The 18809-nt window shown below is 60.9% G+C and overlaps 1 protein-coding gene across 8 annotated transcripts; it reads right to left on the reverse strand.

Annotated features, from left to right (window-relative positions):
* Positions 1-57: 57 nt before the first annotated feature.
* On the reverse strand, positions 58-13474 carry STK25 (serine/threonine kinase 25). Of its 8 annotated transcripts, none has more exons than XM_023642788.2 (13): positions 13136-13438; positions 11895-12014; positions 7754-7876; positions 6872-7102; positions 6013-6069; positions 5320-5428; positions 4359-4516; positions 4087-4272; positions 3550-3695; positions 3179-3293; positions 2890-2961; positions 931-1067; positions 58-677 (listed from the first exon to the last, which is right to left on the reverse strand). In XM_023642788.2, exons 2-13 carry the CDS (start codon positions 11922-11924, stop codon positions 638-640), a joined length of 1404 nt encoding a protein of 467 aa, XP_023498556.1. In that variant the 5' UTR covers positions 11925-12014; positions 13136-13438; the 3' UTR covers positions 58-637. The 8 variants fall into 8 exon arrangements, with proteins under 8 accessions (XP_023498556.1, XP_023498554.1, XP_023498557.1 ...); XM_023642786.2 differs by having other exon boundaries at positions 13074-13406; XM_023642789.2 differs by having other exon boundaries at positions 13042-13258.
* Between the last annotated feature and the right edge of the window lie 5335 nt (positions 13475-18809).

The following is an 18809-nucleotide window of genomic DNA, read 5'->3' on the forward strand; positions in this document are numbered from 1 at the left end:
GAAACGGGAGCTGTCGGACCCCGCCTGGCCCTGGTTCCCACCCACCATCAGCACGTCTCCAATTCAGGTCTTTATTGAAAGTGACAGGAGCCTCTCAATGTCCTATGAAAACTAACACCTTAACCTCAGAATATTTAGGGAAGCAAGGAAATTCAGTTTTCTTAAAAAACAAAACATTCTGGCTGACACAAGTACTTATGAGAAGACACGGTACCTGATCCGACACCACAAGGCAAATCTACAACCACCGTGGGCCATCGTGGGCCCCGGGCCAGGGAGAGGGGCCGGGCCGAGTGGGGAAAGAGGCACATCTACCCCCACATCCCACTCCTCAGTCTGAGCGGCCGCACCACCCCGTGAGCCCCAGAGGGGGCGGCCCAGCCAGGGGGGCTTGAGAAGACCGGGCCCGCCGCCTCCGTGGCACTACAAGGCAAGGTTCTCGGTCAGCTCCTTCCCACTGGGTGGAGCCTCGGCCCGGCCAGTAGGGGAAGTGGAAGTGGAAGTGGGGCAGCCCACTAAACAGTGGGGGGCTGGACCCGGCAGCCACGTGGCCACAACACGAGGGGTCCGAGTCAGTGCAGTCCTGTGGAGCTCAGAACAAAGACCCTTCTCTCCCCTCTCGCAGACAGCTGGTGCGTCAGCGGGTCGATGTCAGGTGGTTTCTGTTGTGTGAAAACCTGCCGAGAGGAGAGAGGCTGTCACTGCCCCGCCCCCAGTGCAGGCTGTGCAGGAAGGCACTGGGACCCTGAGTGAGGCGGCCCACTTTCTGATCCAAACCTTCGAGTACAGCCACTGCAGACAGGAGAGGCCCCGCCCTGCCCTCTCCAGCCCCGATGGTCCACAGGAGAGAGAAAGAGAAGCCCACAGCCTCCTCTCAGGAGGTGATGCCTGCACTCTTAGGAAAGGGCCAGACTCGGCCCTCCCGCTCACCTCTGCACCCGCTCCACCAGGTGAGCCATCAGCTTGTCCGAGATGCCGGGGCAGGACTCCTCGGCCAGGCTGAAGGCGTTCTCCAGCTCCTCCAGCGCGCCCACGCCCCCGCCGCTCTGCTTGTGCTTCTCTTTGAGCTGCAGAGAGACCCACGTGTGCCTGACCGCGGGCACCCGACCCGGGGCCCCGGCAGCACCGCTCCCACACCTCGTGTCCCGTCAGAGGCTCCCACTGGAGGCTTCCCACACCCTCGCCTGCGACTTGCATTTGGGGGCGCCCAGGCGGTGTGCCCCCACCCCCACCAGAGCCCCTAGCAGTCCGTCCACAACAAAGCTATGACAGACAGGCTGGGTCCCACCAAGCTCCCAAGGGTTCTGGTTAGGAACCCAGCCGAGCCTGAGGGCTCCACGAAGGGCAGATGCTGCCCATGTGCCCACACCTGACCCTGAGCCTCAGGGAGTCTCAGGTCTTGGTTCTCAAGAGCGGTCTCTGCCAGCCCCTGGTGCTGCGGCAGGCCAGGCTGACCATATGGCTTCCTCCCAACCAAAGGTCACAGAAGCCCGGAGCTCAGGTCCAGCGGACTTAAGACACACAGCCTAGAAACTCGGAGTGCACAGCACAGCACAGCCAGACCGCAGCCTCCTGAAGCACGCTCCCTCTGACCCTCGGGGCTAGAGGGCCGCCACCCTGGGCTGTGGCAGCCAGATGGAGGAGCCCCCACCTTCCAGCTGCCCTGGCGGGAAGGGGTTACAGACAGGTCAGCATGGTCCTCCCTGCCGCACCCTGCACCCCTCACCCGTCACCCGTCACCAAGACAGAAAGGGTAGAGCCTGCCAGCCTCCAGGATACCCCACCCAACAGCCCTGACCTGAGGCCCAGCCACAGGATCAGAACCCTCGGGGTGCCTGTGCCAGCCGAGGTGGGCCTGCGCTTCCCCACCAAGCTCACAACACAAAGGACACCAGGCACAGTACAGAGGCTCCAAAGCCCAGGGGCCCATCCCTCACATGTTCCCCCAAGTGGGCCCACTCCACACACATGTGCACGCACAAACACAAATGAAGCAGCCCTGGGAGAGGCCAGCGCTGCCCTCTTCTCCAATGCCTAGCACCTCCCTAGGTTCTGCCGTGTGTGGGGCCCAGCACAGGCCTCGCTGCCCAGTGTGGGGACAGGCCTCTGGTCCCAGTGTCCAAGCTGAGCCCCGCAAACTCCCGCTGCATGGCCCCAGGTGCCTGCACGGCCACTGTGACAGTGCCTCTCCCCCCATCAGCTCCCTGCAACCTCCTCCCCTCAAATTCCAGGCCAGGGCGTGGGAGCGCACCTGCCAGAGCCCCCCCCCCCCACCCCTCCCCAAATGCCTGCATCCTACCTTCCTCATCACGGCTCTCCTGCCTCCACACTTGCACAATATCCTGTCCTCCCTCCCTGGCTCCAGGTGCTGCCATCACCCCAGGGTGGGAACTGGGCCCAAGACCCACTACAGCCCCAAGTCCAGGGCGTGGGGGCTCCCAGCTGCATCATATCCCTGGGGATGCTACCAACCACCTGTGAGCAGGTGACACACACAGGCTCATGTGACCACTGGGGAGTCACCCTTGAGGCCTCCCTGCCCTAGGCCTGCTGCCCAACACTAAGAACCAAACCTCCGGGCTCTTTCTAGACAGAAGAGCACCCCATGTGTTTACAGTTCAAAATAAAAGGTCACAGGACAGTAGCTTGGTTCAAAGCCGTCCCGGGAACTCAAGAGGGTCACCTTAGGGCAGTTTTCCCAGCCGTCTCTGGTCCTTTCACTCAAAAAGCCCACCCATGGGTCCAACCACAATGGGCTCCAAGGAACCTGGAAACCCCACACCTCGGGCAGGGCTGGCCAGTGCACCTGGTGGCGCCACTGTGCGAGGGGCAGCTCTGCAGGATAGCCCTCCCGCCCCCTGCCCACCAGACCCCTGGCCTGACCCTCACCTCTCCAAAGACGGGCCGGACCAGCGTGGACAGGCATTGGGACCTGGGCTGCCTCTTGACAGGCTCTGCAGACTGCAAGGCAATGCCAGGAAGGGGTGACCAGGCAGAACAGAGTGGGTGCCCTGGGGCAGGCGCACTCCCTCCCCCACCCATCTGGCCCCTTGAAAGGTGCGGCCTGTGGGAGCACCCATGCCCGGGGTGTGCCACCACCACCCAGCCCTCTCCTCGGAGTCAGCTTTGAACAGGCCACCACCCTCCTCGCACGTGAGAGGCCCAAGGTGGGCCAGACCTTCTGGGGGCCGTGCAGGGCTGTCCCCTTGTGCAGCTTGCTGTGCGGGCTGGGCCGGATGGTCGGGGGGAAGGTCCAGATGGGGCCCTGCTCTCCATCCTCAGCATCTCCATCACTGAAGAGGAGGGCAAAGGTTACGAAGGCCAGGGGGACGGCACTGAGGGAGGACCCCCAGGTACAGGCCCTCTCTCAGCCTCCTCTCATTTCTGAGCCAGCCTCACAACTCTAAACGCCGGGCAGAGTCCTGCCAGGCTGCAGGGACCAGGTGACACCACACAGGTGCCCAGCAGGGGGCCTGGCCATATCACAGCACCCAGGGCCATCAGGGTGTGTGCCCGCTGTTAGCCCCATGAGAAACGCAAGGCCCCTACATGTCAGAGTCCTCAGAGCTGGACTCCTCGCCGTGGCCCTCTGACTTCCAGCGCTTGTAGCGGTCGATGAGCTCGGTGAGGAAGGAGGTCTTCTTGGTGTAGCGCGTGATGAACTTGTGCTTCAGGAGCTCCTTGGCGGTGGGCCGCTGCCGGGGGAACAGAACAGGTCACCAGGGACTCCCGGGGCTCAGACACAGGCAGCCCAGGCTGGGCCAGCACTGCTTTCCGGGAGGACTCAGTGAGGGGTCCTGGGATGGGAGGATGCAACTAGGAGGCCAGGGGTGAGCTGCACACTGTCCACCTCAGATAAACACCCTCCACAAGCTCCCCCAGACCCAAGCCCGTGGAGGAGCCCACCCTGGACTAGGAGGTGCTGGGGGCAAGGTGAGACGTGCACAGGGAGGGGCCTCAGGCCCTGTCATGGCCCAACTCCCAGCACAGACTCCCCAGAGGACCATTCCCTGGGGCCTGGTTCCAGGGCAGCCTGAACCGTGGACAGCCACTCAGGCCTGAGGGCCCACGGCAGGGGGGGCTTACGAAGCGGGGGTCCTTGTTGAGGCAGGCCTCCACAAACTCCTTGAATGGCTTGCTGTGCTGGCCCTCCAGCGTGGGCGGGCTGTTCTTGGGGATCAGGAACAGCACGCGCATGGGGTGAAGGTCAGAGTTGGGAGGCTCGCCCTTGGCCAGCTCGATAGCTGTGATCCCCAGTGACCAGATGTCGGCCTGGATGGAGAGCCACACAGGACTGTTGCCACCGGGGACTCCTTGAGCCCTGCTGCAGCCACCCTCACGCTCACCACCAGGCCCACCTTGAAGTCATAGGCTGACTGCTTGATGACCTCAGGTGCCATCCAGAAGGGGGTGCCCACAAACGTGTTCCTCTTGATCTGCGTGTCTGTGAGCTGCCCCGCCACCCCAAAGTCTGCCAATTTCACGTCACCCTGCTCCGAGAGCAGCACGTTGGCAGCTGCTCAACACAGGACAGCAGGGCGTCACCCTCGGCACCACACAGGCGCTCACCTGCATGCAGCTGCCTAAGGAAGCACCTGCTGGCATCCCGCTGGTCTCCTGGGGACACCAGCAGGGCTGTCCCCAGGACCTCAGCTTTTCCTCCATCCAGCAGGCCAGAGACGGGGCCAGGTCTGTCCACTCTCAGACCCAGGGCCACAGGGCACTGCTGAGGGTGCCCGCAAGCATGAGGGGCTGCCCTGTGCACCCCCAGCCTGTGCACCCCCCCAGAATGAGCCCGAGGACCCTCGCAGTGTTTGCCTTTCATGACAAATCCCAACAACAGAGCAAAGCCCTTCTCTCCCAAACCACGTGACAAAGGTGCCCAACCCCTCCCCTCGCTCTTCCATCCTCCATCATCTCCAGCCGGCCCCTCAGCACGTCCCTCCCCAGGGACAGCTGGCAGGGCAGACCTGTTCAGTGCAGCTGCTCAAACCTACACCTGACACTCAGATGTAAGCTCATGACAAGAATTCACATTTTGGGCTTAAGTAGAGTCCCTGCTCACACAAGGTGCAGAGTCATTTCCTCAGTGTACGGGGGGTAAAGTACTAAGATGGTTCCATCTGTTACTGGCAGTATCTTCCGGAAAGGGAGCAGAATGGAAGAGCTCCATTTCCAGGGGCTGCAGGGAGTGAAGGCCGGGGGTGCTGAGCTACAACGGCCCCCACAGCCGGCCATGTGCCCCTCACAGCAGCCTGCCACCTCACACCCTGGCCTTTCTAGGGTCAGTGGGGCTCAGGGGTCAGTGCCCCCCAGGACCTTTGATGTCTCGGTGGATCTTGCGCTCCGAGTGCAAGTAATCCAGGCCCTTCAGAATCTCCCGCAGGATCGTGGCGATGTAGGTCTCCTCCAGGGGGCCCGGTTTAAGCTGCAGACCAAGACAGGACAGCAGGGCCTCAGGCTCCCCCACCAATCCCGCCCCTCTCTCCCCTCCACACCCCCCAGAACCATGGCCAAGGCCCGAGCTCCCGCCACCTCTCCACCAGGGGAGGAGTGACACTGTGGGTGGCAGGGGCTGTCCCTTTAACTACTTTTCAAATAAAACGAAGATTCCAATGCCAGGTCAGGTAGGTGTGGAGAGTTCTTTCTAGAGAACATAAGCTACCTTCACCTTTGCTGTACAGGGAACAGGTGAGAACTAGGTCCCAGCCACACCTTTAAGCCTGTCTGCCTGGGGGCACCAACCCGGCCTGCCCTCCACGGCCAGCAGAGGCCCAGGACCCCTCAGCACCAAGCAGGGGAGACAAGCTGTGACTGGCAATTCCCTGTTGGCTCAGACAACTCCTAGTTAACATCTAATGCACCAAAACAGCAAAGGAGAAGAGGCCCACAGGAGCCCAAGGGTCCACAGGCGGTGGGTGCAGGCCTGCTGCCAGGACAGCCCCCCACAGCAACCTTCTTTTGTCTGGTCCCTCCCTTGCTAGCCGCCCGCAGCTGCGGCCTACACCTCACCAGGTCCAGCGCAGAGCCGCCGCCCAGGTACTCCATGATAATCCACAGCTTCGTGCTCTGCGACCAGAGAAACGCCTGTCAGAACGGGGCAGCAAGCAGGGGGCATGCCCAGGTGTGGGAACCCACAGGCCAGGCTCCTCCCATACACACACCCCCTGCAGGGGGAACTTAGCCAAGGCTCTGGCCCCTCAGGGGCCACCAGGAAAGGGCTCCAGCAGCCTCACCCCACTCCCTCCCGTCACACCCCTGCTGCAGCCACTGCACAGACGGACCAAGAGCTGAGATCAGCAGCAGAGTCCACTTTGCCAACACCCGGTCAAAAACCAGGCTGGAAAACGGCCCGCCCAGCAAGCACCTGCACACCAAGCATCCCCCTGGGCAGGCCCCCTCTGGAGCTGGCGCTAGGCTCCAGGCTGTGGCTGCAGGGGCCCCAGAGTGCTCCCAGCAGAGCCTCAAGGACGCATCCTGTGGGGGCTGCCTCAGGTGGCACAGCCAGGCGGGTGGGTCACCATGGCCATTCAAAGCCAACTGACCCTGGAGACCCGACTCATGCCCTGCCACCCCGGGGCTGTCCCTCAGGATGAGACCAGGCCCCTCCTGGCACACCCGCCTGGCCCCCGGGGCGTCGTTTCTTGGGGGCCTGCTCCACCGTGAGGCTAGGTCTGTGCTCAACTGTCAGGGGCCCCTGGCCCTTCAGACCAGTTCCCACCGTTCCCAGGAGGGTAGACCCAGCCCGGGCCTTCCAAGCAGGTGTGGGGATGAAACCCTGGGCATATCGCTCCATCCCTCGGCAGGTGGGAAGGGGTGGTGGTGGCTGTCACGGGCATTTGACTGACTGTGGCCCACACCCCGCAGCCACCTTCAGGTAGGAGCCGAAGTAGCGGGTGATGTAGGGGCTGTCGCACTGGCTGAGCACGGTGATCTCCTGCTGGATGTCCTCGATCTCATCCTCGGCCTCCTCCAGGTCGATGATCTTGATGGCCACGACCTCCTTGGTGCGGTTGTCGATGCCCTTGTACACCTCCCCAAACGAGCCCTTGCCAATGCGGTCCAGCTTGGTGAAGAGCTCCTCGGGGTCCACGCGTGAGTGCTGCGGGCACAGAGGGCAGCCACCTCAGTCAGGGGAGGGCCTGACTGGCCAATGGGGGCCGTGCAGGGGAGGCAGTGACCCTGAGAGCGAGGAGGAGCCGGGAAGCTCACCCAGATTCTTTTCTCGGTTCTTCTTTTATCGCTTTTTGTTCAGAAAACCTAAATTTACCCTCCACACAAGAGCCAACATCATCAGAGAGTGCAGAGAGGCTGGGCTCTGGCCAAAGGACCAGCCTGTGGTGCAGGCAGAGGGGCCTCGCAGGGCGTGTCCGCCCACAGGTAGGGAGCAGCAAGGACGCACAGGGCCGAGGAAGTGCAGCCCGGGGTTTTCAGGCAGACACCATGCTGTGTGCTGCTGTACCACCACTGCGAGTGAACCCCACACACCCTGGGCCTCACTGATTAATAACTTAGCATCACGTGGGCTCATCGACTGTCTCTAACGGAGCACAGGAGCGCATGTGTTAACAGATTAACGCCCCCAGGGGAGGGACGAGGGGCATGCAGAATTCTTGCTCATTTTCCTGTAAACCTAAAACTGTCCTAAAACATAAAGTCTGTTAACTAAAAAAAACAAGCCCAGTATGCACTAACCGAGTTCTCCCTGCTCACCTGGAAGCCACACCCCTTGGAAAGGGCTGCCCTTTCTCACCCGCAAATCGGTCCTCAGAACGGCTACACCCTCACACCAGCAGTGAGTTGAAAAGCGAGGCTTTCTTGGATGCTGATCCTGGCATTCAAATCTCACAGAAAACTGCTCCCCAGGGTCCTCTGACTGAACACAAACAAGGCCTGAAAGGCGCTGAGCCGCTGGTGCAGAGGGTGCCCGGGGACCCGAGAATTAGTACACGGTCAGCAAGGGGTGTCCGCGGGCCGAGAATCGCATTCTTGACCCTGACCCTCTGGGCGTCAGCTGCTGAGACAGCCTGATGTGGGTGTCCCCCAGCCCTGCCCATGTGGTTTCCCGGGTTCCTGAGGACACCACACTCCCTCCACCAAGCCACTGTTCTCAGAAAGACAGGGTCAGTCCACAAGGGCCAGGGTGACGGGGCCAGGTGCCCCAGGACCCACACAGGGTTCGGCAGGGGCTGGGGCGGGAACAGCGTCCAGATGGAGACAGAAAGAGTTTTCCAAACCCCGCCAGGCCTCAAACCCACCAGGATGCACCTCCCTCCAAAGTGACCCCCCACACCTCTCCAAGCACCTATTGAGGACGTCTTGGCGCCATCATTAAGTGGCTGGGCACGAAAGGGCAGAATGCGAACTTGCTATGCTGCGTAAGCGCTGACTGCGGATGCCAAGGGGGCCGTCCCAGCGTGGGTGTGCTCACACGCTGCTGACAATGGAGCCCACGCTCGCCCTGAGGCTCACCCCCAGGCACAAGTCCCTGTCGGCCCAACCAGCTCCAGACTGAGATTCCATGTCAATCGGAAATTGCCAATGAGCTGCCTCCCAAGACCTCAGGCCTCAGAGTAAAGGGGAGAGCACGCAGGGGCACACCTGGCAACATATCACAGGACGTCAACGAACCCCGATCCTGAGCGCCAGGCAAGCCAGAAGAGGCAGGGCCCCGCGGTGACAGGGACTTTGGAGGAGAGCTGAGTAGACGGGCCCTGGAGAGGCCGAGGAGCGAAGGGCAGCGTCTCAACACAAATCCTGCCAAACAAGGCAGGCTGGGCAAGGCCTGGGTGCGCGGCAGCCTCCGCGCAGCAGCCAGAGGCAGGCGCCCCGAGCAGGCTGGTGAGGCGCACACTTGCACGGCCAGCTAAGGCAGGCAGCGCTCCTCGCTCCCTGCCCGATCCACCCACCCTGTCCTGAAGCCCGAGCCTGGGGAGGAGACAGCAGAAGACAGGTGCAGCCAGCCTGCGACGGGAAGGCCCCGAAGCCAAGGTCGAGGGCTTTGGCAAGACTGGGTCCCTCAGGCTGCGCGGCAGAGCCTCTCCACCCCTGCCACATGTGTTCTAAAGAAAACAGGGAAACTCGGGCACCGCCGCCAATCAGAGCTGCTCGACTGTCCTCAGGGCGTGGATCCTACGGTCAGAACCAGCCCCAACCTGAGAGGACAGCCTCGCAGGGCTGGGCCATCACATCACTCTGGGCTCACACGGCCGACCTGTGAGCAGTCAGCAAGAAAACACCTGCCTGCCGGAGAGAGAGCCTTTTCCGCTTCCGGGCCGGGACCTCGCCGCTGCCTGCTCAGCCCACGGTGGGTGGAACAGGGTCTGGGAAACGGCCATCTTCTGCCCGCTCCTCCCCATCGGCCCCGCACGCCACCCCAAATGCCCCTTCCGCTCACTCAGCCCCTCAGCGCCTACCAGTGCCCCTGCAGTGGCATCCGCCAAACCTTGAGTTTGTGCTGGCCGAGCCCTACGAGACACCCGAGGGAGCCTTCCTAACTCCAGCCCAGCTGGTGCCCTGAGCGTGTGTCCTCCACCACTCCAAGGACACAGTCCCTGCTTCTAAGGTGGCCTGAGAGAAGACTCGGAGGAGGTGGGCCAAGGCCAGCAGCACCAATTGGCACCACTCTCCTCGGGCTCTCGGGGGTCCTCTTCCCACTCTTGGGCCTCTTCAACGACACGTCTTCCTGCTCTGCTCCCCTCGGCCCTGCCGCAAACCCCGTAACACTGTCCACGCAGGGCCAGAGCCAAGTCTGGTCCACAGCAGCAGCCCAACAACGGAAACCCCCAAGCAGGGTGCTCAGACCTCCACTGCCTCGGAGCAGGAAACACAGCAGACCCCTAAGCCAGAGTTCCAGGCTCAGCAGAGAGGGGGGAGCCCCGACCCCCAACTCTCACGCTCTTCAGGTCCACACCACTACAGGTCAGTCACCTGAGCAGACAAAGCATGACTGGAACGCTCCTGGCTGGGACCCTGACCCTACAAACATATCACAGGGACCACCCGTTCCCAGCCCCACCAGGTGAGAGAAAGGCAAAGAGCTCCCAGGTCTGGGGGACTCAGGCTGCCCTTCTAGACAACGGACATGGTCTAGACAATCACTCAGGCTACTCAACCGGCTTTGGCGGTCAGGACTCTTGTTAGAATCAGCCCTGGGACTGCCAGGTCCAGGGCCACCACCTGGGAGTGTGTCTGCCATTAGCGTCACTCTACAAAATGAGGGGAGCCGAGCTATCCCCAACCACCACACGACAGGCTGCAGCGAAGTGAGCAGACATGGGGGACCCCACAGCCATTGAGGCCCCGTAGGCAGGGCCGCAACTAGCTAGGTGCAGGACAGCCACCTAGGGCAGAGCACAAGCCATGGGGGAAATGTCCCACTGCCCCTCAGGGCCACAGTGACAACCGTCTCCAGAGAAAACGACGTCCTGTCAGGCTTCCTGCCACCAACAAAGGCCGAGTCTCTCCGGCCCTGAAAGGACAAAGGGGCCTTCCTGCCTTTGGGGTCCCTTCCCCAGCCCCTCCGCACCGGCGCTCCCTCCTGGGTCTGATCCAGACGCCCAGGCCAAGTACCATCGGCACAAGGGTGCAGGGGCGGCTCACAGCTCCAGTTCCTCTTTCTGGGACCCATGGGAGCTGTTCCTACAGCTCTTAAAAATAAGCTGGAGGCAGACTCTTCTCTCAACAGCTTAGTCATGTAATTTACCAGACACAAAACGTCAAAAATGAATGAAAGATCTGTCAGCCTAATTCAGCATCACTCAGCAAGCCCTGGTTCCCATCTGTGGTCACAGCTGGTCCAGGATGCCCTGTCCAACAGCTGCAGGTGGCGTTCCAGGTTTCTCCACGGAGCCAGCTGGGCCTGGAGCTGAGCCCTGACTCCAGCTCCTCCTCCCCCCACGAGCACACACATGCGTCCTGTTCCTCCGCACGCCCAGTCCTCACTGGTTCAGCACAGAGGAGCAAGCCGCAGGGTGACACTCCCTTAAGGGGAGCCCCACCCCCGGAAGCAGCCAGCCCAAATCGCACCCAAGCCGGACAAAACCAAACAGGCAGGGTGGAGGGACACCTGGCCACAGAGCAGTGTACTGCACATCAGCTTCAGACCTCACTTGCTTTGAAATAATGAAATGGGGGTGGGGTGCAGGCTACAAGCCCCCACGCCCCACTTTCCTGGCACCAACAGCAGGACCTTGTGCCAGGCAAGCTCAGGGCATGCTGCGGAGGGTCCCCCGGAATCAGCGGGTGAACGTGCAAGGCCAGGCACCACCTCCAGGCGGCTCGGAGTCGGGAACCACAAGAACCAACCAACCAAAGAAGAAAGGCGGCCTCTTCCAGGTGAGCCTGCTCGCGTGGGACAAACAGGTCCTGCAGAGCAGCCTTCGCCACCTCCCCAGTGGAAACACCACTCACAATCACGTCCTCTGCTTCCCCTACACGCGCACTCTTACACCACAGCCCCTCACCCCAACCCCAGGCCCTCCGGACTGCCCGGCAGGCGCGGGTCTCCAGCGTGGACCCTGATCTCGAGGCCCCTCCGGAGGCGCAAAGATCCAGATGCCTGCAGAGTTCCCAGCCCGGCCCTGCTCCCCACATAGGTCTCCGCACACCCACCGGACCCTGCACGGTGGCTCCCTTCTCAGAGGTCTCTGGCTTCTGCCCACAGCACACCCACGGGCCACCGAGTCAACCTCCCCCCAAGCCTGAGCACCGCGGCAACGCGCCTCCCTTCGCCCCACACTCCCCTACTGGACCGCTCTTCCGAAACCCCAGGACGATTCCTAAAAGATACTTTTGGGTGAAACAAGACGTCTCTCGCGCCCCGCACCTCTCTCGGACTCCGCAGTCCGCGCTCCTCCCGGGGCCGCACGCTCAACGGGCGGAAACCACCTCACCTGGTTGGCAAAGCCCCTGAGGTGAGCCATGTCTGCGCCGCCCTCAGACCATCCGCGGCGACCCCAGAAGGCCCGAAGATCCGCCGGGAGGCTCTGGAGCCCGGCTTGCGCTTCAGTCAACTGAGGGGAGAGCAGGCCGCTCGGGGTCCTGTTCGCCCCCCACGCCCGCAACAAGACCCCACCACGGCCGCCCTCCCCGCCCCGCCAGGCCGGCCCACGCCCCGAGGGGCTCACCAACCCGGGGCGCCCCTACAAGGCCCCCCACCTCCGCCCCCAGCCTCCAACCTTCCTCCAGGCCCGCTTCCTCACCCCCGCCCCCCGCCGCGAGGCCCCCACCCTACTCCCTCCACCACCGAGCCCCGCCCCAAGGGCCGCCCCGAACCGTCAAGCCCCGCCCCCCGGGCCCGCCCCCCACCGCCAAGCCCCTACCCTACTCCCTCCACCACCGAGCCCCGCCCCAAGGCCCTCCCCGAACCGTCAAGCCCCGCCCCCGGGCCCGCCCCCCACCGCCAAGCCCCGGCCCCGGCCCCGCCTCCAACTGCCAAGCCCCGCCCCCATCAAGGCCCGCCCTCCAGGAAGGCCTCCAACCGCCAAGCCCGGCTCCCAGAGCCCTCCCCCACCGCCAAACCCCGCCCCCGCCTCCAACTGCCAAGCACCACCCCAGCGCAACCCCCCACCGCCAAGCCCCATCCCCGCCTCCTACTGCTAAGCCCCGCCCCCAGAGCCCTCGCCCACCGCCATGGCCCGCCCCCAAAACCCAGCGCCAATCGCCAAGTCACGCCCCCTCAGCGCCCTTCCCCCACCGAAAAGCCCCGCCCCCGGGCCCTCCTCTCCACCGAGCCCCGCCCCTGGGGGCCTCCCCTCCGCCAAGCCCGGTGCCCGGACACTCCACCCACGCCAAGCCCCGCCCCCGCGGCCGCCCCTCGCCAAGCCCCGCTCCCAACCCCCGACCCCCGCCAAGACCCGCCCCCCGGGCCTCCCCACCCCCGTCAAGCCCCGCCCCCAGTGCCCTTGCCCACCGCCAAGCCCCGTCCCCTCTGCACCACACCAAGAACCGCCCCCAGCGCCCTCCCCCACCGCCAAGCCCCGCCCCCGGAGCCTCCCCCCGCCCTACTCCCCCCACCGTTCGGCCCCATCCCCAACCCACTTAGGCGCGGGCCCGCCCGACAGCGCGCCCACCTCCGGGGGGCTCCATCCCGGCCTCCCCCGGCCCGTTCCGTAGTGCCCGCGAAGGCTCCCACCCGCAGCCTCCACTCGCCGGGGAACGCCCGGGCCCTCCAGCCCGCGAAGCAGCGGCAGTGGCGGCGGCGGCCGGAGAAAGCCCGGCGGCGGTGGCGGCGACGGCAAAGGTGGTGCGCGGTGTCGTGGCCCACCGCGGGGCTCTCTGGGACACCGAGTCCCGCCTCCGGCTCCACGCCTGGGCGCCAGCTGGCGCTGGACTACAAGTCCCGGCACGCTGCGGGGCGGGCGGTGTCGCGGCCCGCAGGGGCGCCGCGGGGCTCGCTGGGATTCCGAGTCGGGCTTCCTGAGCGTCTCCGGACTACGTCTCCCGGCAGGCCGCGCGGCAGGGCGGGGCAGGGGCGGGGCCAGGCAGGGCCATGGGCGGAGCCGGGCTGCAGTTGGGGAAGGGCTGCCCTCCGCTCCCTTCTCTCTCCTCCCCTCCCTCCCCCTTGGTCCGCCCTTGCCCTCTACCCCACTGTCCCACCCTCCCCGCCTAGTCTCTGGTCCCCACCGTCCCTCTCCCGGTTCCTCCTCTCTGTCCTCCCTCCCAGTCCCCTCGTCTCCTTCCCCATCCCCACTCCCCTGGCCTGCCCTTCCTCCTCCCCTTCACCGTGGAGGGCGTTGGCCCACCACCTTGTCCCCGCCGCCGCCGCCCTGTCGGTGGGACCTGCCCTTGCAGCAACCAAGTGTCGGTGCGGGGGCGAACGCATAAAGAAAACGTGGTCCTTCTTGGCAATGGAGTAGTATTCAGCCTGAAGGAGGAAGGAAATTCTGACGCAGGCTACAACATGGATGAGCCTGGAGGACATTATCCTCAGTGAAATAAGCCAGACACAGAAGGACAGATATTGTATGATTCCACTTATAGCGTCATCGAAGTCACAGAGACAGAAAGTAGAGTGGTGGGTGCCATGGACCTGGTGAGGGGGAATGGGGAGTTAGTGTTTACTGGGGACAGAGTTTCACTTTTCCAAGATGAAAAGAGCTATGGAGATGGGTGGTGGTGATGGTTGCACAACAATGTGAATGTAGTTAATGCTGCTGAACTGTCCACTGTTAAGATGGTAAGTTTTATGTTATGTGTACTTTACTACAACTAAAAATAAGTGAAGTTCTGACACATCTACGACATGGATGAACTTTGAAAACATTATGCCAAGGGAAATAAGCCAGTCACAAAGAGATGAATACTGTATGATTCCACTTATACGAGGTATCAAGAATAGGCCAATTCAAGAGACAGAAAGCAGAATAGAGGTTTGCAGGGGCTGGAGGAGGCGGGAAGGGGAGTTATTACTTAATGGGGACAGAGTTTCTGTTTGGGATAATAAAAAAAGTCCCAGTATATATAGAGAGAATATATAAAGAGCTCTCAAAACTCAAGTTAGAAAACAACCCAATATGAAACAATTGAGCATAGACTTGAACAGACACTTCAACAAAGAGGATATATGGTTGGCAAATAGCACATGATCAGATGCTCAACATCATTAGCTCTCAGGAAAATGTAAATTAAAACTAGGATGAGATACTAGCTACACACGTATCAGAATGGAGAAAATAAAAAATACTGACAATAGCAAGTGCCAACAAGGACAAGGTGATCAACCATCCTAATTTTCCCAGGAGTTTCCTGAAAGTCCTCTGTCCCAGGAAACCCCTCAGTCCTGGGCAAAGCAGAATGGTTGGTCCTTGTGGGAAAGGATGCAGAATGGGGAACTCTCATATAAATGGTGCAAATGCAAAATGGTGCAGCCACTCTGGACAACAGCTTGGCAGTTTCTTAAGAAGTGCACTATCCAGAGAGTCAAGTCACCTCTAGCCGGTCATCTCCATCAGCCTGGACTTTAGATGACCTGGCTGCACTTCATCCATGGAGGGCACAGACCTCAGGGCCCACTCTTTCTCAGCTGAGGAGGTGGCCACAGTGGGGAGGCTGATCCCAAACTGGAGAACTCACCACCCATGCCGGAGGATGCCTGGGCGGAGGGAGGGCCCGTTGGGTTTCACAAGCTCTGTAGTCTTGAAACCGGCTCAACACAAGGTTGACATAAGGGAAGCCATATTGTAGAAAAGAGACCGTGTTGTAACTTTGAATGACTTCTGACTAACTAACCCAGCTAAATTTGCACCCTCCAGATCCATCTGTTCTGTAGATTTTATGACCCCTGCTAGTGCATATAACTCCCAGCTGCGATAAGATGATAACTTTGTTCTTTTGAGTGCCTTAGGAATGTGATGACCCCCCAAACAGAGAGTCTATGCTGACAGCCGTCATCAATGAAAACTGAAGGAGCTGGTGTGACCGCTCCCAGTCTGTAACACCAGAGGGTCAACCTTCCTAACCCTCCCCATCTCCCACTGGCCTGTATAACTGCTTCAAGACTCTGTGCCCCCTTAAGATGATTCTTTTGGCCATTAGTTGGCCGTCTTCCCTCTTGCTAGCAAGCTGTAATCAAATGCCCTTTCTCTGCCACCATCTTGCCTCTTGACGATTGGCTTTTATCTCGCGGCAAACAGATCGTGCCCCCGGTGCGTTAACAGTATCTTTCCAGACAGCTGCATGAGAGCTGGGAAGAGAGCCTGGAGCCAGGCCTCACCCTGGGGATCCAGACAAGACCAGAAAAGCAGCCCACGTCTCCTTTCCCTCGCTCGGGAAAGCTGCTGGGGCACCAACGGGAAGAGGCGAGGCCCCTGGCCCCAGAGGATCCCGTGGAGCCCCCTGTGTCAGCATCTGGGATCCCCACCCGGGACAGTTCAGAGACAATATGGCAGCGGGAGGCCAGGAAGGAGCTGAAAGCACCCCCAGGAGTTAGGAGGGCTTGGGGTGATAGTAATGGACGTGGGGAGGCTGCTGTAGTCTGCGTCCCAAGGTTGTGGGATTCAGACTCTAAGGGAAACTGAGAACTACTGAGGAGCACCCAAGAGCCTGTCCTTAAATTTTCAGGAATTTTGTGAGCTGATTGTTAAATACAAACATTATCAAAAAGTAACTATTAATACTTAGAATGAGTTATTTTAAAAACATAGGTAAAAAATACTCAAAACACATCACTTCCTAATTATTTCACTACATTTTCCTGTTATATATATCCTTGAGTCACTCACAGAGCTCGTCAGTATAGCGGAAACCTATGCAGCGCAACGTTGTGCTGCTTCAAAACTCTGCGTCGGTGTGGTCGCGTTGGCAGCGTGAAACCAGCTGGAAATTGGCAAATCAGAGTCCTGGCTGGCTGTGGATCTGCGGGAGAGCCCCTCCTGGGGAGTGAGGGTCCAACCACCTGGGAAGTGCAGGGGACACAATATACTTGAGTGATGGAAGCTTTCCTGCGGATGCAGAAACAATGAGTTAATACAATGACTGGATACAAAACTCCTAGTCATCAGCTGGGGCTGCCATGACAGATCACCACCCATGGGGGGATTAAAGGACAGATGTTCATTTCTCACAGTTCGGAGGCTGGAAGTCCAAGATCAAGTGGCAGGCCAGCAGGGTTGTTGTCTGGAAGAACTCTCTTGGCTTGCAGACAGCCACCTCTTTCTGCGTCCTCACGTGAGGGACAGAGAGACGGGGAGATGGAGCTCTCAGGTGTCTATTATAAGGGAGTTAATCCCATCACGGGGGCCCCGCCCTCATGACCTCATCTAACCCTAATTACCCCTGAAAGGCCCATCCCCAAATACCATGATATTGGGGATTCGATATATGAATTTTGGGGAAACCAATTCAGTCCCTAGAACTCATTCGAGAGGAATTGCTAGAAACACAAATGTCAGGGCCCAGAAGCAGAGGGAAAGAAAAGCAGACACGCGGCTCCAGCAAACAGTGGCCGGGGAGGCGTGGAGGGAAAGGCAGAGAAGGTGCAGGGGGGCCTCCAGCAGGGATGAGGCCCAGCCGGAGGCAAATCCCTGCGCGGGAAAGAGGCCGCAGGGAAGGAAGTCTCCCCACGGCCTTCAAAGGGCTCGGCAGGGGCTGCCAATTCAGGCTGCCAGGTCCAGAGGTGAGGAAGGACACTCCGCTGGAGTGCTGGCGGGGGCCCTCACCTGGTCCCAGGCGCTGGTGGCAGCCCAAGGGTTGGGGGACACAGGTCTGGTGAGGGGCTGGCCACAGGCCCAGGACAGAGGCCCCCTCAGTGCAGGCACAAGTGGGTGTGGGGAGCAGAGGCTACCAGAGTCAACTTAAAAAGTAAATCACGGGGCAGGACCCATGGCCTAGTGGTTTAGTTCGGCCCACTCTGCTTCAGTGGCCCAGATTTGTGGGTTGGGTTCCTGAGTGCAAACCTTCACCGCTTGTCAGCCATGCTGTGGTGGTGACCCACGTATAAAGTGGAGGAAGATTGGCACAGATATCAGCTCAGAGCTAATCTTCCTCAGCAAAAAAAAAAAAAAAGTAAATCAGCCAGTTTTACTCACAAATTGAGTTTACTAGGGAATTGCAATTCAGGATGTGCAGGCTATCCCAAACCATAGGTGACTCCAGAGAACAAACCAAGGAGCTGCTTTTATAGAGAAAAAAGGGGAGTAGGGAGGGGCTTTCTAAAGGAAAGTCCTCTGGGGGAAAGTAACAGTTCAGTGCACCGGCTTCTCATGGCTGAGCTACTGCGTTTCTCATTGGCTGGGCTGTTGCTGAGCGGGAAGAGAAGTCTTCCTTCAGAGCTAAGTAGTCGTACTTCGTCTTGAAGATGCTGTGTCTGTCCCTCCCTGTTAGGTGTGATTAACTATGTGTGATGGGGGGTGAAAGTGTGCCTACAGGCCCTGCCCACTCCAGTGTAGCTGAGATTTCTTTTATTAATTTCTATACCAGGTTCCGAATGCGCCTGGTGGGGAAAGGTGCCCCAGGGGCCCTGGTGAGCCTCCTGAACTGCACTGGGGCTTGGATGCTACCCAGGCCCTCTCCACAGAGGCCGAGCTTATGGGAGGGGCCCTAGGGGGCCAGATGCTGGGTGCCCACGCCCTTGAAAGGGGCTTCTCTGCCACCCCATTCAGATTCTCCTTGGCGTCCCCAGGCCAGTGACCCCAGGTGAGGTGCCCATGTTTTCTCTCCCTGCCGCCCCCTTCCAACCTGTCCAGGCTCTCCACGGCCTTTAGTGATCCCAATCACATGGTGACCTGGGTCCTGCATGCAGAATTCTGCCCGGACCCTTGGTGTGGGGCGGGGGGTTGGGCTGAGGCGGAAACCTCTGCTTTGTGGGTGGAACTGACTCATCTTGGGGGGCCAGAGAAGTGCACTGAAACAGGAAGGAGGGTGGGTGGCAGTGCAGGGGGTGCTTGGGTCATCTTTGGACTCCCCTTACCCGGGGAGTGGCCCCCGGAGGGAAACCCCCAGGCCCCGCGGGCCCTGAACCAGGCAGGGATGCAGAGGCCATGGCAGTGGCCAGCCCAGCTCCTTCTCCTTGGGCTGGACCGGCCCCTCTGGCCTCTTCCAAGGACACAGGCAGCGATGGAGGAGGGTGCAGACGGCTGAGCCTGCCCCCTGGGGCTCCCCTGTCACACTGTGGGCGCCTGTCCACCTTGACCCTGAAGCCCAGTGGATCAAGAGACAGGAGAAGGGGAGCATCTTACAGGGGGCTGAGGACAGTGTCTGCCAGGGGTGTGTGTGAGGGAAGGAGATGACACTCTGATGGCAGGTGTCACAGGGCCCCGAGGGGTGTCCCGTCTCCAAGTGCCCTGGGATGGTTGGGACAGCTGAGGGAC

The sequence above is a fragment of the Equus caballus genome, chromosome 6 (genome assembly GCF_041296265.1).
Source record: "Equus caballus isolate H_3958 breed thoroughbred chromosome 6, TB-T2T, whole genome shotgun sequence".
In the NCBI taxonomy this organism is placed as follows: Eukaryota; Metazoa; Chordata; class Mammalia; order Perissodactyla; family Equidae; genus Equus; species Equus caballus.

Coding starts and splice junctions, on each gene's coding strand:
- STK25 (XM_023642788.2), bottom strand. CDS start 11,924: ATGGCTCACCTCAGGGGCTTTGCCAACCAG. Junction 6,070..6,871: donor ACTTCGGCTCCTACCTGAAG/GTGGCTGCGGGG, acceptor CTCTGGTCGCAG/AGCACGAAGCTGTGGATTAT. Junction 1,068..2,889: donor TCCGGCCCGTCTTTGGAGAG/GTGAGGGTCAGG, acceptor GTCTCTCTGCAG/CTCAAAGAGAAGCACAAGCA.